Source organism: Balaenoptera acutorostrata, chromosome 5 (assembly GCF_949987535.1).
Source record: "Balaenoptera acutorostrata chromosome 5, mBalAcu1.1, whole genome shotgun sequence".
NCBI classification, from domain to species: domain Eukaryota; kingdom Metazoa; phylum Chordata; class Mammalia; order Artiodactyla; family Balaenopteridae; genus Balaenoptera; species Balaenoptera acutorostrata.
Window position 1 is genome coordinate 123,447,832 of NC_080068.1, and position 14,495 is coordinate 123,462,326.

At 39.5% G+C, this 14,495-nt stretch overlaps 1 protein-coding gene across 1 annotated transcript in view; it reads right to left on the minus strand.

Moving 5' to 3' along the window:
- Positions 1–14,495, minus strand: part of PRDM5 (PR/SET domain 5) — a 201,525-nt gene that overhangs the window by 38,517 nt on the left and 148,513 nt on the right. Inside the window, exon 14 of the mRNA XM_057547362.1 lies at positions 7,307–7,392. Within this exon, the coding sequence (XP_057403345.1) occupies positions 7,307–7,392 (86 nt within the window). The remainder of the gene's footprint in view (positions 1–7,306; positions 7,393–14,495) is intronic.

Below are 14,495 nucleotides of genomic sequence, written 5' to 3' on the forward strand. Positions count from 1 at the left end.
GGCAGCTCCTGTCAGCTGTTTTGTGGAGCGCCTTTCTGTGGCCTCTCCACGTGACCTCGGGTCCTCACAGCGTGGTGGTTGGTTCCAAGAGATGTAGGCAAAAACTGCAAGGTTTCTTACTACCTAGTCTCAGAAGTCCTAGAATATCACCTCTGCTGCATTCTATTGGTCAAGCAAGTCACTGTGGCCAACCCAGATTCAAAGGAAGGGAACTTAGGCTCTACCTGTTGACGTAAAGGGCAGCACATGCATGTGGGGAGGGAAGAAACTGAGGGCGACCATCTCGGAGGCCACCTCACCACACCATTATTCCAACTAATGCACGTTATGCTTTAGATGGGTAGTCCCAGTTTTTTTTTTTTTCCTTCTAAAAATCAAGTTAGGCACAAAAATACTCAATGAAAATGTAAGTACTATTTAAAAAACTCTGCAGAAAAATCACACTTGATGCCTAGGTCCAGTTCAATTCCACACATCAGTGGAACGCTACTCTTATAACCCTAAATACAGTGAAACAGAATTTCATTCCACATAAGACTTTTGTCTATTTTCCTATAGGATAATGTACCTACCCAATAAATTTGTCAAGCATATGAGATCCAACTTATCTTAAGTTTTCACCTCTTACTCTCAAAGCCTAGGGAAATTCAGGGAACCACTCCTCAGATCCTAGAATGCCTGGACCCAAAGTCCTACTTTTAGGACCATCATGTGGCATGCCAAAACAGTATTCCTAACCAAGAAGCTGACGTTCTTTGCTGGTGATTTTAAGAGAGCTGACTAGCTCAAGAGCAGAGCTGCACAGAGAATAAGAAGGGGAGGCACTCTGCCACGGGGGTTGATGGCAACCCCCAGGAAGAATTTCCACAGAGAAAAAGGGGAAAGAAAGGGAGAAAAGGACAATGTCAGTCCCTAGAAAGAAAGTTATTTTTCAGGTCTGATTTTCCCTTTTACAGAGAAAAGGGAGCTTACTGCGATAGAATAAGCATGTTCCATTTCATGCAGGTATGTTTTCTGAGCCAAATAAAATAGAATGGTATCTTAAACGATTCATTTGCAGGCCATACAAAATCCCCCAAGAAATATGTGGGTTCTAGAAACAAAAGATGTATTAATTCCAAAACGAAATTAAAGATGTTTTCGAATAATGGCAATGAGCCAGATCCTCTTGTCCCTATATCACAAGAGCTGATGAAGTTTAGAAAAACAAAAATTAAAAAAATTCAGTTTTCTCTAAAATTGTAATAAACTTAAAAATTATTGAATTTTAAAAAATCTCTTCCTCTTACCTAGCTATAACAACAGAAATGGCTGAGCTATAACAACAGAAATGGCTGAGCATGTTTGGCCTCACATACTCTTGCACAAGTATGAGCCCGGCACCTCCTCCTTCTTCTCCCCACTTTCTCTCTCTAAATCAACTACCTACTCTTCCTGTCTGTGGGACCTCCCCATCCCCCAAAGTGCCCCTTCTAGGATCTCAGGTTCAGCCCCCTCCCTACTTTCCAACACCTACGTGTACTACACGCCCAGACTTTGTCGAGACTCTTTCAAAGGTGTCTCTCATACAAGTTCCCTACTTTCAAACCCCAAGGCTGCCTGGTGTGGGTGCTCTGTCTCGTTCAGCCGCTTCCAGCATGCCTGCCTCGGGGCCCCCGCCTCCATTCCTGCCTCGATTCACTCTCAAGGATGACTTCAGAGCAACCTTTCCAAAAGAGGGCTGATGATGTGACCCACCCCTCAAAGTAAGACACACCACACAAAACAAGATATGTTTCCAGGATTCAGACCAACCCCTTGGTCCTAGCCCGTCTCAGCTGCAGTCCGACTTCAACGTGCATCCCCGGACTTGGTCCCAGGGGACAGGCCACCCTAACTGGGTCTGTACATACTGCTCTCACTTTGTCCATGTGGTTACATGTGCCCAGCATACCCTCCTCCACCACCCTCAGAGCTCAGCTCAAATACCACCCTCTCTCTCTAGCATTTCTGGAATCAACTCGCCCACCCGCTACCTGATTCAGCAGACTTGCTTCTGCATCTGTCTCCTAAGTTTTTTAGGCATGCCTCATAATGTGTTCATGAGGATTCCAAGCTGACTCTCTTCCTTAAAAGACCTCGTTCTGTTCTTAACCAAGGCTACCTTGAGAAATTGTACCCCACGCTCCTGGAGCTAGGGAGCTCCTTCTCGCCTCTTCTTCCCCTTGACATCCACTGCTCAATCCTCCTCCAACATCTTCACCCATAAGAAATTAACTCTTTTCTTTTTCCTCCAACATCAAGCTTACATTGCTCCCACATGATTCACCAGCTGGACGCTCTGGTCTGAATTGTTGCATAGTTTACAAGTTGCTACAACGTTGTACCACCCCAAAGCCTCCAGATAAATCCAGCAGTGCCGGATGTCAAAGACACCCACTCCAGTCTGGCCTTGGAGACCCAGGGTCTCACTACACGGTGTCTAAAGAAAGTGCAGTGTGCACACATTTGTAAACCCACCAAAAATCTGAACTGCCTAAGGATCAGGGACAGGAAGTTTCACGAAAGAAAATTAACAAAATATAAAATGACATAAGAGACTTGCCGTTACTTTTAACCACTGGCAATTAGTTCCATTTTAATATTTTTATTAACTAATCTGGTTGTTCCTGCAAACAAGGCTGGAGACTCAGCTGTAATCTTAGAACCCTGAAACCTGTGTAAGCCAATTGGGTGTTTTAACTGGTGTTCCAAAGGCAAGGTTTCTGAAATAACTTTCTAATTGGTCCAGGTGTTTTCCATGTTGAACATCAAAAGTGATTAAACAAGACATGAAGCTTTCTGTGGTAAAACGTTACAAAAAACAATGTCTTTGAACTTAATGTTTACAAAATGGATACTTATGAGCACTTATGTTACCTCACTGACAGCGAGTATTGTGGCTCAATGTATCTTAACAATATAAACCTGAGGTCCATGATTTTCAGGTGATCTATAGTTCCTAAGTATAATGTACTAAAATGGACTTGAGATATTACACATAAAGAGTTAAGAAATGACATTTATACCTCAGATATAGTTTAGGGTGGTCAAGAAGACCTTTTAGACAAAAGACAACAGAGATGGGGTGGGGGGGTGGTCCTGGAACTATGCCTGGAGCATCTCCAAGCCTAAAAGTCCTGGGAAAATTAATATTATCACTGAGGCTGTTTTATAATTCTTGGTTGAAGCCACAGTGTCCAGACTAAGACACCTGTCCAACCCCACCCTAAAGAGGCCCTACTCCTTCCCAAAAGCTGTTTCCTTCATCACCCAAGCGAGAAGGTGGATGAGGAGAGGACCTACAGAGAGAGATAAGGAACTGCTCACAAGGCCAACACCCTCACTGAAGCTCACCAAGCCTATCCCCTACCCCACTCAGGTCTAATGCTGAGTAACAAGCACCAGCCGACAGGCAAAGGCAAAGACCACTTCTGTGGCAAAGACATGCAGGGTCTGCTAAAACCTGATGATGGAGCAGAACTACTGTGGAATCCCCTGGCCCTCCAGGCCTCCCACTAAGATCATGGAAATGGCAGACCACCTGGGGAGGAGATTAAAGCCTATGGTAACTATAGCAACAACATAAGCCAAAGCCAGCGTAACTACTTACTGGATTAGCTCAACCTCTCGTATTAAGGGCCTGGCAGAAGAAGAGGTGTGCCTACTTCCAGGCATAAATAGTATTTACCTCAGTCTATACTATTCTTTCACGTGCAATAATAGGCATTCAATCAAAATTCTGTGTGACACACAAAAAGCACACCCTCCCCCAACCCGTTACCAAGAGACAGAATAGAGGACACAACGAGACTGGAAGATGGCCCAGATGGTAGAACTACCTGAGAATTTAAATAACTGTAATTAATATTGTCAAAGAATCCAGTGATAAGGTGAACAACATGCATGAACAAATGGGCAACTGCAACAGAGACATGGAAGCTATTTTTAAAAAGCCAAATGGAAATATTAGAAATGAAAAACATGATGATATCAAAGATGAAATCCTTCAATGTGCAGACTGAGCACAGTAGAGGAAAGAATCAGTGAAACTGAAAACACTCCAAGAGAAATAAGAAATTAGAAACACAAAGATACAAAGAGACAAACAGAACAGAACTACCAAGAGCTATGGGACAATATCAAACATTCTAACATATGTAACTGGCACCTTATTAGAAAAAGAGAAATAGAAAGGGACCAAAGAAATATTTGGGGAAAAAAGCTGAGAAGTTTCCCAAATTTAGTAATAATAAACCAGAAATATAAGCAGGATGAATAAAGAAGGACATATCTAGTACATCATAGTCTAAGTGCTGGAAACCAAAAATAAAGAGAATATATTGTGGGAAATGAATAAATTACCTGCCCTCGCCTTGAGTCCTGGCCTCTCCGTGAAAGACTAATGATTGTTTAGCCTTTGAGCAAAATTTAGATTTTAGCAAAATCATCTCCCACACTTGGGGCCCTTGCTGGATCCAATAAATAATTCCCAAAGTGAAGGACTGTGTGTTCCTTCCCTAAGGCGTCTGTGCAGTTTCATAGAATGCAAATCTGGAGGGGGCTGGCGTGGCATGCAATTTTGTGTTGTCTCACCAAAACTTCTCAAAGATGCAACCTGCTGAATGATACACTTGTTGTTGTAATGGAATTAAAAGCTTTTGATATAAGGACAAAAAAAAAATGTCTGGAGTTAGAGCTATCTAAATACTAAATGTAAGGTGAATAAAACATTGAAACTGAAAAGTGTTACAATCCAAACGTAATGGTATCTTTTGAATTGAGTCGTACAAACCCAAATAATATTGGAAAAATATAAGCTTTCAGAGACTGTTCCTCTACAACGCTTTTTAAAAAGTCTCTTTTGGTTCTTGATGTTAATTTAATTGCATTAGCTAATAACCTTAACTAGCTTTTGAAAAGTTGCACTGATATGCAAAGAATATCTGTAATGCTTAGGAAACAGCATTTCAAAATGATGCAGTCTGTATAAATAATGCGTGAAAAAGAAAAATTTTTAAAGGGTTTGAAGCAAAACCCAAAAGGCCTCTTTGTACCTCTTTACCATACCTCTTCCTTTGCTCTCTACTAATTGTATGGGATTCTGTCTAAAATCCTGGGGCTTCTAGTCGAGGCCTTCTCTGGTGTTCCCTTAGTCACAGGCTGGGATTTGCTTTCTTTTTGTGAAGTCAGTGCCTGAGAGCTGCTAAAAAAGATACCACCAGCACCTGGACACCCTGAGGCATTCCGGGATCCTGGACTCAAGGCCCAAATACTCAAAGGAACATGAGACTTTTAAATAAATTTTAAATGAACTTTTGGGTTCATTACTGCAGTTTGCTTAGTTTAAAAATATAAAGGAAAGTATATCAGAGTCAGTGGAATGAGAAAATATTTAATTGAATTAATTGAATAAAAGGCATGTAGTGTGTGTATAGTAGGTGAGGGGGTGGTCTCTGAAGCCAGACTACCTGGGTTCCAATCTCGACTCTGCTACTCACTTGCTTGTGCCTCAGTTTCTCATTTTTAAAGAAGAGATCATAATAATACCTACCTCGTAGAGGCTTAAGTGAATTGTTAAATGCATTCATGAATTGCTGTGAGGCTTACATGAATTAATAAATGTGAACTTCTAGAATATAGTACCTGGCATGTGATTAGTGGCCTTTGTATTTAACTATCAGTATTATTCTCATTAATAAACTTTGTATTAAAACAAAGTAAAAGCCAAAATAGGTGAATTGGAAATACTATATCACCCTTTCTTGAGAAAACACAAAAGGTAATTTTTTCTCTGCAGTAATTTGAACAGCCTCTTCTGAGGTATAATTATAGGTATAATTATAGGTATAATTATTTGGTTAACCTCATGAGTTTTGATAAGAGAAACCAGGGCTCCTTTGCCTGTAGGTTGATATCTTTAAAACACATTATTGGCACTACTGTGACAACTGCACACACATAAAACAACCTCCTAAACTAAACTAACTTAAACCTCTTTAATAGGGCTCACTGTGAAATAAATATTTTGAGTATCTACATTTAAGTCATGTTGTGAACAGTAACATTTGTCTAATCCTTTATGGTCTATGAAAGAATTTTATACTTAGCCATTACTCCAGTTCCTAATATACATATACTATGAATATGATATTTTATATCATATGAGAAATGCAATGTGGACTTGCTCTAATGAGCACAGAAGCCCCCTCTCTCCTCCACCACAAAGAGGAGTATTTTCTTAACAGGACCTCAGAGGTTATCTTTTATGGCCTACAGAACTGAAGTGGAAAGCTAGCATATTATTACACTGGAAAGGTACTATTATTATGTGTTTTCTCTAAAGTTTCATTTTACAGCTCAGGTAAAAAGCGAAATCCAGGAGAAGCCTAAATTAGAATTGCTCTTAAGGGGATTAGGCATGTCTCTTAAAATTTGAAAAAATATGGCATTTACATACAGACCATAAGCACTTTTAAAAGACCAAGCTGAATAGAGCTGTGTGAAAGGTAATGCAGCAAAAAGATGGGACAGAGCAAAATCAAGAAGAGCTATTTAAAAACAACATCAAATTTTCAAGTGGAAAGTTCGTGTAAAGTATCTAATTGTGTCCTAAACTGAACAGTGAGGTAAGAAATGTAGCTGCATGGAAGGTGAGCCACTCATTTATTTTTATAGCATGTGAGGCAGATGCTTGAGTCTGAAAAAGCCATAAGTAACAGAATGACAATAGTCCAGTGAGAGGTGCTGACAGCACAGGCACAAAGGGCATCCTGGGAAAAAAGAAAGAAAGACAGCACCGGGCACGCCCTGTAGAGCAAGAATCTGTCCTTCCTTGTTTGCCACCTCCCATGATAATTCAAATTATTTTCAATGTCCTTCTTGCAAATATACTTGCTCATATGCATTAATTAATGGTCACATGCTGACAGGCGCACCTCTGTTCAAGAAGTGCTGGCATTTGAATTACTGGCAAATACTCTGCCAGACAGCATGCTTGTATTTTTCAGTATTAAAATGCTACATTCTTTTTACTTGGCAGTTTGTCATTTATAACTCCTATTACTCCTAAAAGCTGGTTCACAATTCAAAGAATGGGGATGCTTTGGGAGTTTTAATTTTCGTTTCTTTCATTGTTGTGTCTAAAAAAATTATCCCCAAATGTTCATCATAAATATAAACATATGATTTTGGATATACTGCCTTTATTTTCTCAGGTAAAGTTAAAACTTTAAAAAATAAGTATGGATTTTATAATAAATATTAATGAGAGAGAATATAATCTTACCCTGGTGTGAGTACGAATGTGCATCTTCAGCCCGTCATTTTTACTGAATCCTTTTTCACAGTAAGGGCATTGATAGGGACGCTCACCTACAAGATAAAGGAAAGCTTCCCGTCAGAAAAATCTAAAGCAGCAAAGCAGGCATGTACCGTCACTCCTCCCGCACCAGATCCTGGCCACCACAAACACTCCTGCATTGCCAAGAAAAGGCTCAGGCAGAGCACGGCCAACACCTGGGGCAGTTCAGGGTGGTGGACGAGGCTTTCCCTCCTGCGGAGAGGCTGTGAGCCCAGAGCAATTCCAGCACTCAGAAACAAGCAACATTCAGGCTCACTCCATTTTCCCTTTAATATTTGAGCCCAAATTAAATCTCCTAATTTTAAGAAAATGTTAAAACGATTTTGTATCAATTTGTTCTGTCACCATACTGCACATTACAGGGATCACTGTTTCACCGATACTTTGTTTTTTAAAAAAGATTTCAGAGGCTAAAGGCTCTTTGGTGGGGCTACTGGCAGACTCCGGGAGGGCTCATGCCAAGGAGTACCTCCCAGAACTTCTGCTGCCAGCGTCCTTGTCCCTGCGGTGAGCCACAGCCATCCCCTGCCTCTGCAGGAGGCCCACCAACACTAGCAGATCACTACGGAGCCCCGAGAAGAGTTCCCTGTGCTATACACCATGTGGCTGACAGGGTCTTGGTGCTCCGGCCGGGTGTCAGGCCTGAGCCTCTGAGGTGCGAGAGCCGAGTTCAGGACACTGGTCCACCAGAGACTTCCCAGATCCACGTAATATCAAACGGTGAAAGCTCTCCCAGAGATCTCCATCTCAACACTAACAGCCAGTTCCACTCAACGACCAGCAAGCTACAGTGCTGGATACCCTATGCCAAACAACTAGCAAGACAGGAACACAGCCCCATCCATTAGCAGAGAGGCTGCCTAAAATCATAATAAGACCACAGACACCCCAAAACCCATCGCCGGACGTGGTTCTGCCCACCAGAAAGACAAGATCCAGCCTCATCCTCCAGAACACAGGCACCAGTCCCCTCCACCAAGAAGCCTACACAGCCCACTGAAGCAACCTTAGCCACTGCGGGCAGACACCAAAAACAACAGGAACTACGAACCTGCAGCCTGCGAAAAGGAGACCCCAAACACAGTAAGTTAAGCAAAATGAGAAGACAGAGAAATACACAGCAGATGAAGGAGCAAGGTAAAAACTCACCAGACCAAACAAATGAAGAGAAAATAGGCAGTCTACCTGAAAAAGAATTCAGAGTAATGATACTAAAGATGACCCGAAACACTGGAAATAGAAGGGAGAAAATACAAGAAATGTTTAACAAGGACCTAGAAGAACTAAAGAGCAAAGAAAAAAAGATGAACACACAGTAAATGAAATTAAAAATTCTCTTGAAGGAATCAATAGCAGAATGACTGAGGCAGAAGAATGGATAAGTGACCTGGAAGATAAAATAGTAAAAATAACTATCACAGAGCAGAATAAAGAAAAAAGAATGAAAAGAACTGAGGACAGTCTCAGAGACCTCTGGGACAACATTAAACGCACCAACATTCGAATTATAGGGGTCCCAGAAGAAGAGGAGGAAAAAAGAAAAGGGTCTGAGAAAATATTTGAAGAGATTAGTTGAAAACTTCCCTATTATGGGAAAGGAAATAGTCAATCAAGTCCAGGAAGCGCAGAGAGTCCCATATAGGATAAATACAAGGAGAAACACGCCAAGACATACATTAATCAAACTATCAAAAATTAAATACAAAGAAAAAATATTACAAGCAGCAAGGGAAAAGAAACAAATAATATACAAGGGAATCCCCATAAGGTTAGAGCTGATCTTTGAGGAGAAACTCTGCAAGTCAGAGGGAAGTGGCAGGACATATTTAAAGTGATGAAAGGAGAAAACCTACAACCAACATTACTCTACCCAGTGAGGACCTCATTCAGATCTGATGGAGAAATTAAAACCATTACACACAAGCAAAAGCAACGAGAATTCAGCACCACCAAACCAGCTTTACAACAAATGCTAAAGGAACCTCTCTAAGAGGGAAACACAAGAGAAGGAAAAGACCTACAATAAAAAACCCAAAATAATTAAGAAAATGGTAATAGGAACATACATATCGATAACTACCTTAAATGTAAATGGCTTAAATGTTCCAACCAAAAGACACAGACTGGCTGAATGGATACAAAAACAAGACCTGTATATATGCTGTCTATAGGAGACCCACTTCGACTTAGGGACACATACAGACTGAAAGTGAGGGGATGAAAAAAGATATTCCATGCAAATGGAAATTAAAAGAAAGCTGGAGTAGCAATTCTCACATCAAACAAAATAGACTTTATGAGACAAAGAAGGACACTACATAATGATCAACAGATCAATCCAAGAAGAAGATATAACAAGTGTAAATATTTATGAACCCAACATAGGAGCACCCCAATACATAAGGCAAATGCTAACAGCCAAAAAAGGGGAAATCGACGGTAACAAAATCATAGTAGGGGACTTTAACACCCCACTTTCACCAATGGACAGATCATTCAAAATGAAAATAAATAAGGAAACACAAGCTTTAAATGATACATTAAACAAGATGGACTTAATTGATAGTTACAGGATATTCCATCCAAAAACAACAGAATACACTTGCTTCTCAAGTGCTCATGGAACATTCTCCAGGATACATCATATCTTGGGTCACAAATCAAAACTAGGTAAATTTAAGAATATTGAAATCATATCAAGTATCTTTTCTGACCACAATGACATCAATTACAGGAAAAAAAATCTGTAAAAAATACAAACATATGGAGGCTAAACAATACACTACTAAATAACCAAGAGATCACTAAGAAATCAAAAATGAAATAAAAAATACCTAGAAAAAATTGACAATGAAAACACGACAACCCAAAACCTATGGGATGCTGTGAAAACAGTTCTAAGAGGGAAGTTTATAGCTATACAAGCCTACCTCAAGAAACAAGAAACATCTCAAAGAAACAACCTAACCTAACACCTGAAGCAATTAGAGAAAGAAGAACAAAAAAACCCCAAAGTTAGCAGAAGGAAAGAAATCATAAAGATCAGATCAGAAATAAATGAAAAAGAAAAAAAGGAAACAATAGCAAAGATCAATAAAACTAAAAGCTGGTTCTTTGAGAAGATAAACAAAATTGATAAACCATTAGCCAAACTCATCAAGAAAATAAAGGAGAAGACTCAAATCAATAGAATTAGAAATGAAAAAGGAGAAGTAACAACTGACACTGCAGAAATACAAAGGATCATGAGAGATTACTACAAGCAACTATATGCCAATAAAATGGACAACCTGGAAGAAATGGACAAATTCTTAGAAAAGCACAACCTTCTGAGACTGAACCAGAAAGAAATAGAAAATATAAACAGACCAATCACAAGCACTGAAATTGAAACTGTGATTAAAAATCTTCCAACAAACAAAAGCCTAGGACCAGATGGCTTCACAAGCAAATTCTATCAAACATTTAGAGAAGAGCTAACACTTATCCTTCTCAAACTCTCCCAAATATAGCAGAGGGAGGAACACTCCCTAACTCATTCTACGAGGCCACCATCACCCTGATACCAAAACCAAAGAAAGATGTCACAAAGAAAGAAAAAACTACAGGCCAATATCACTGATGAACATAGATGCAAAAATCCTCAACAAAATACTAGCAAACAGAATCCAACAGCACATTAAAAGGATCATACACCATGATCAAGTGGGGGTTTTCCCAGGAATGCAAGGATCCTTCAATATATGCAAATCAATCAATGTAATATGCCATATTAACAAATTGAAGGAGAAAAACCATATGATAATCTCAATAGATGCAGAAAAACATTTCGACAAAATTCAACACCCATTTATGATAAAAACGCTCCAGAAAGTAGGCATAGAGGGAACCTACCTCAACATAATAAAGGCCATATGTGACAAGCCCACAGCCAACATCGTTCTCAATCGTGAAAAATTGAAACCATTTCCTCTAAGATCAGGAACAAGACAAGGTTGCCCACTCTCACCACTATTATTCAACATAGTTTTGGAATTTTTAGCCACAGCAATCAGAGAAGAAAAAGAAATAAACGGAATCCAAATTGGAAAAGAAGAAGTAAAACTGTCCCTGTTTGCAGATGACATGATACTATACATAGAGAATCTTAAAGATGCTACCAGAAAACTACTAGAGCTACTGAATAAATTTGGTAGAGTAGCAGGACACAAAATTAATGCACAGAAATCTCTTGCATTCCTATACACTAATGATGAAAAATCTGAAAGAGAAATTAGGGAAACACTCCCATTTATCACTGCAACAAAAAGAATAAAATACCTAGGAATAAACCTACCTAGGGAGACAAAAGACCTGTAGCCAGAAAACTCTAAGACACTGATGAAAGAAATTAAAGATGATACAAACAGATGGAGAGATATCACGTTCTTGGATTGGAAGAATCAACACCGTGAAAATGACCAGACTTCCCAAAGCAGTCTACAGATTCAGTGCAATCCTTATCAAACTACCAATGGCATTTTTCACAGAACTAGAACAAAAAATTTCACACTTTTTATGCAAACACAAAAGACCCCAAAGAGCCAAAGCAATCTTGATATTGAAAAATGGAGCTGGAGGAATCAGGCTCCCTGACTTCAGACTATACTACAAAGCTACAGTAATAAAGAGAGTATGGTACTGGCACAAAAACAGAAATATAGATCAATGGAACAGGATAGAAAGCTCAGAGATAAACCCACGCACATATGGTCACCTTATCTTTGATAAAGGAGGCAAGAATATATAATGGAGAAAAGACAGCCTCTTCAATAAGTGGTGCTGGGAAAACTGGACAGTTACATGTAAAAGAATGAAATTAGAACACTCCCTAACACCATACACAAAAATAAACTCAAAATGGGTTAAAGACCTAAATGTAAGGCCAGACACTGTAAAACTCTTAGAGGAAAACACAGGCAGAACGCTCTATGACAAAAATCACAGTAAGATCCTTTTTGACCCACCTCCTAGAGGAATGGAAATAAAAACAAATATAAACAAATGGGACCCAATGAAACTTAAAAGCTTTTGCACAGCAAAGGAAACCATAAACAAGACGCAAAGACAACCCTCAGAATGGGAGAAAATATTTGTCAACAAAGTACTGACAAAGGATTAACCTCCAAAATTTACAAGCAGCTCATGCAGCTCTATGTTAAAAAAACAAACAACCCAATCCAAAAATGGGCAGAAGACCTAAACAGACATTTCGCCAAAGAAGATATACAGATTGCCAACAAATACATGAAAGGATGCCCAACATCACTAATCATTAGAGCAATGCAAATCAAAACTACAATGAGGTATCACTTCACACCAGTCAGAATGACCATCATCAAAAAAAATCTACAAACAATAAATGCTGGAGAGGGTGTGGAGAAAAGGGAACACTCTTGCACTGTTGATGGGAGTGTAAATTGATACAGCCTCTATGGAGGACAGTATGGAGGTTCCTTAATATCTAAAAATAGAACTACCAATATGACCCAGCAATTCTACTGGGCATATACCCTGAGAAAACCATAATTCAAAAAGAGTCATGTACCACATTTTTCATTGCAGCTCTATTTACAATAGCCAGGACATGGAAGCAACCTAAGTGTCTACCAACATCTGAATGGATAAAGAAGATGTGGCACATGTATACAATGGAATATTACTCAGCCATAAAAAGAAACGAAATTGAGTTATTTGTAGTGAGGTGGATGGACCTAGAGTCTGTCACACAGAGTGAAGTAAGTCAGAGAAAAACAAATACCGTATGCTAACGCATATATATGGAATCTAAAAAAAAAAAAAAGGTTCTGAAGAACCTCAGGGCAGGACAGGAATAAAGATGCAGGTGTATAGAATGGACTTGAGGACACTGGGAGGGGGAGGGGTAAGCTGGGACGAAGTGAGAGAGTATCATGGACATATATACACTACCAAATGTAAAATAGATAGCTAGTAGGAAGCAGCAGCATAGCACAGGGAGATCAGCTCGGTGCTTTGTGTCCACCTAGAGGGAGATGCAAGAGGGAGGGGATATGTGGATATATGTATACGTACAGTTGATTCACTTTGTTATACAGTAGAAACTAACACACCATTGTAAAGCCATTATACTATAATAAAGACATTAAAAAAAAATCATTATGCTAAGTGAAAGAAGTCAGACACAAAAGGCCACATATTATATGATTCCATTCATATGGAAGTCCAGAATAGGGACAGAAAGTAGATTAGTGGTTGTTTAGGGCTGGGGGTGGAGATGGGAAACACAGGAGTGATAGCTAACGGGTAAAGTGTTTCTTTTTAGGGAGATGAAAATGTCCTAAAATTGACTGTAGGGACGGCTGCACTTATCTATGAATATACTAAAAACAACATATTGCACACTTTAGGTAGATTGTATGATATGTGAATTATACCTCAATAAAGCTGTTTAAAAAAAAAAAAGATTTCATAGTCTATCTCAGTTAAGGAGATGAGTTTTAAAAGAACTTCATAAAATTGGTGCATGTTAAACAGAATCATCTTCTGTTATAACTGAGTAGAGGTTACATCTAGAGATTATTATTTAGAAAACAGCCAAACCATTTTTTTTAAAACAAGCAAGCATACTCATACACATCACGCTTTCTAAAAAATTCTACTGTAAGCTGACAAAAATATGACAAAATTTAATCTCCAGGAGGAACCTGAAGCTGCCCAGTGGTGAAAGCCTAATTATTCAGAAGGGACAGTAACTTAGAATCACTCACTTACTGTTTCTTTCATTTACTGATTCTTTCATTTACTGATTCTTTCATTTCCTTCTCCTCAGAGACAGGCCTTCTGACAAGCAGTGTACCGATCCTCTGCTCTCTCACATCCCATTTGAGTCTCATTCTCGTTCAATCACGTATTACCCGAGTTATGCCAGCGAACGCCCCCGTCAGGTCAACGATGAGCTCCTAGTGGCTCAATCCAATGGTCACTTTTCATCATGGCCTTCCCTGACCTCTCCCCAGTTGCTTCACAAAATGTCCAGCCACGTTCCTGGGCCTGGAGGCTGCATGGCACAGGAGGCTTTGCCCTGATCTCTGAA